The 3,419-nt window shown below is 72.6% G+C and overlaps 1 protein-coding gene across 1 annotated transcript; it reads right to left on the reverse strand.

Moving 5' to 3' along the window:
* Window positions 1-35: 35 nt before the first annotated feature.
* Window positions 36-2,096, reverse strand: TMEM98 (transmembrane protein 98). Its single transcript, XM_026047361.1, has 6 exons — window positions 1,925-2,096; window positions 1,614-1,745; window positions 1,367-1,400; window positions 834-949; window positions 530-589; window positions 36-243 (listed from the first exon to the last, which is right to left on the reverse strand). Exons 1-6 carry the CDS (start codon window positions 2,053-2,055, stop codon window positions 36-38), a joined length of 681 nt encoding a protein of 226 aa, XP_025903146.1. The 5' UTR covers window positions 2,056-2,096.
* Between the last annotated feature and the right edge of the window lie 1,323 nt (window positions 2,097-3,419).

Here is a 3,419-nt window from a genome sequence, read left to right on the forward strand (position 1 = left end):
AGCGGCGCTTTATTGCCCGGCAGTAATGGGGCGGCTCAGATGGCCGACTGCTCCTGCAGGAAGGCGTCGGCGCCGGGCAGCGCGCGCTCGGGCTCGGCCGCCAGCGCCGCCTCGCGCAGCACGGCCACGTGCTCCTCGGCCGCCGACAGCGAGCGGTCGATCCAGTCCAGGCCGCTGCTCTGGTGGCAGGCGCTGCGCGTCACCAGCACCAGGTGGCTCACGGAGAGCAGCAGCGCCGTGGTCCTGGTGGCGGGAGGCGGCGTCAGCCACCCACACCCCTCCTGCCACCGTGTCCCCCCCCCGGCACCGCATCCTGCTGGTACCGTGTCCCCCCCAGCGCCACCCCGGGCGGTTCGCACACGTGTGGCTGAGCCTCGTCCTGCCTGCGCCTCAGTTTCCCCACCAGCAGCACGGGGTTTGGGAGCAAAAGCATCGTGAATTGTCACCCSCTCCGGTGACTTTTCGGAAGCCCCTCCCACCCTCCGCCACCCCAAGAGGGACACCCGGACCCCGGTCACTGCGACCTAACCTGGCGTCCAGCAGCTTGGGATCCAGYGGCGGGTACATGGATCTCACCACGTCGTCCACCCTGTGGGGTGCAGGGGGTTCAGGCGGCAGCGCTCAGCACCCCAGGGTCCCCAGCGTCCCCCCAGCACGGGGGGCTGCAGGTCCCAGCGCTGCCGGCCTCCTCCACGCGCCCGCGGGACGCGGGGGCACCGACGCTGGCAGGGCCATCTCCAGGACCCTGTTGTCACCAAGCGGCCGGTGCCACACGGGCCCGGGGGAGACACTGTCAGTGGAGACACTGACCCAGGGTGTCTCCATCCATTCACCTGGGGCTGATGCGCTTGGCCACCACAATGATGTCCCCCAGGCTGGCGGGTGACTTGACGCGGGCGCCCGAGCCCATGGTCATGGCGACGAGCTTCTCGGTGAGTGTGTGGCAGATCTGTGGGGCAGAGTGGCGGGAGGCACCACCATGGACCCGCTGGCACCGCCATGGACCCCCCTGATACCACCACGGGCCCCCTGGCACCACCATGGACCCGCTGGGACCACCATGGACCCCTGACATCACCACGGAGTCCCCAGCACCACCATTGCCCCACTGGCATGACTACGGGCTCCCAGCACCACCATGGGCCCCCCGGCACCACCACGGAGCTCCTGGCACCACCATGGCCCCTTGCACCACCATGGACATCTCAGGCACCACCACGGACCCTTGGTACCAAGGCCACCCCAGCACCACCACAGACACCCCCTGGTACCAACACAGACTCCCCTCAGCGCCACGGCCCCCCGGCACCAGCCCGGCCCCCGCGGCACCCCGTCAGCAGCACGGCCGCGCGGCGCCAGGGCCCACCTTGAGGATGGCGATGCAGTGCGAGACGAGGCCCCTGCGGATGCAGCGGAGGGATGAGCGCGGCCCCCAGCCTCGAGCGGCCCCCGGCCGAGGGGGCCAATCCCACCCCCCAGGGCGCTCCTGGTTTGCAGGGCCAGGAAGCGAYGTGTCCCAAGGGGAGGTGACCCAAGGGAGGGTCCAAAGGGATTTGGCACCGATGTGGGGTGCGAGATGGGGCAGGTGGGGAGACGGGAGCGCGTGGGCTTACGAGGCGTCCTCGATCCAGTGCTCGTTCTCCAGGATGGCCTCGATGTGGGGGTTCGTGATGACCACGTCGTCCAGCTCCAGCTCCGAGGGCTCCGACTGCGTCTCCATGGCCCCCATGAGGTCCACGATGGGCCTGCGGCGGGGACACGGGGCCGCCTCAGCGCCCGCTGCCACCCGCCTCGTGTCAGCGCCGGGGGACGGCGCCACGTGAGGCCACCACGACAGCGGGGCCACCGCGCCATGCGTGCTCGGGGCCCCAAGCTCTGCCACCCCCCGGCCCCATCCCGGTGCAGGCTGGCGCGCGGCGCTCACTTGGTGTCGTAGTGGTGCAGCGGGTCCTTGGGGCGGCAGTAGCGCTGGCGGCAGACCACAACGAGTGCCACGAAGGAGGCCAGGAAGATGGTGGCCAGCACGCCGATGGCCACGATGACGACGGTCTCCATGGCTGCGGCTCGCTCAGGCGCGACGCTCCATGCGGGAYGTGGGGCTGCGCGGGGAGGTGCAGGGCGGGCGTCGCGGCACGCGAGCCGTCCCACGAGGCCGGCGGGACGCGGTGCCCACCCCGGCCCCACCACTTCTTGCCCGGTTTCCAGCCGTTTCCCGGATGCCCGGAGCTGCCGTGACCTCCCCCTCAGTTCTCCTGCCCAAGCTCCAGTGCTGAACCCCACTGTCGCCTTCCCYGAAAACAGGAGCAGGCAGAAAGGTGCCGCGGGGGCACATGGGGAGYGGGCACTGTCCCCAACCTGGCACTGTGGCCACGGGGCGCGTGAGGAGGGTGCAGGAATTGTGCTCAAGCCGTGGAGATGCCCAGGGCACAGGACACAGGGGGCTGCCCACAGGACAGTCCATATGGGGCGTGCGGACACCCACAGCCGGGTCCACACGGGGCTGTGGGACCCCCAGGGCCGGGTCTGTATGGTGGGACGGGACACCCACAGCCAGGTCCACACGGGGCTGCAGGGACCCCCAGCGCCGGGTCCATATGGGGTGCAAGGACCCCAGACACGGGGCTGTGGGGACACACAGAGCGCAGCCCTCGTGGGGACGCGGCAGCCCTGGGCTGCAGGGGCTGCCCCGGCGCCAGCCCGGCAGTCCCTCGGGACATCCCTCCAGTCCCGTGCCACAGGGTGCCATCCTGTGCCGTCCCGTGCCACCCTGTCCCGTCCCATCCATGCCACCCGTGCCACCCTGCCCCGCGCCACCCTGTCCCGCGCCGTGCGCGCTCCCTGCTGCGGCCGAAGCCCCGTCCCGCGGGCCCGGCCCTCGCTACCTGGCCGCGCCGCCGCCGGGGCCGCCGCCACTTCCGCAGCCGGGCGCGGGGCGACCTTTGCCCGGCGCTCGCTCCTCCCTCCCCGCGGGCCCCGCAGCCCCCTCGTGCCCCGGGGGCGCCTGGCCCCGCAGCCCCCTCGTGCCGAGGGCGCCCGGCCCGGCCCCGGGCCCCGTTCCGCCCAAGCCGGGCCGTCCCGCGCGGGGCGGGCGCCGCGGGGGCCCCGTCCGGGCCCGCTCCCCGCTCCCCGCCGCGCTCACCTCCTTCCAGCCGCCGTTCCCACCGGGATTAGCGCATTAACGCCCCGCACCCCCGTCCCAGTCCTTCCCTGCTCCTTTCCAGGGAGGATTTCGGCCCCTCAAGCCGATGCTGGGCAGTAACCCCTTGCTGCCCGCTCCGGGGGCAGCGCCCCGGGGCCCTGCAAGGCTTTCGGGGGGCGACGACGACTCCGGGGGCACCCACAGGGTCTCGCAGAGTCCCGGCGCGGGGGGAACTTCTGGGGGTCCCGCAGGGCCCCGACGGGGGGGGATCGCTCGGGGG

This window comes from Nothoprocta perdicaria, unplaced genomic scaffold, assembly GCF_003342845.1.
Source record: "Nothoprocta perdicaria isolate Ctin4 unplaced genomic scaffold, notPer1 scaffold_496, whole genome shotgun sequence".
Taxonomy (NCBI): Eukaryota; Metazoa; Chordata; class Aves; order Tinamiformes; family Tinamidae; genus Nothoprocta; species Nothoprocta perdicaria.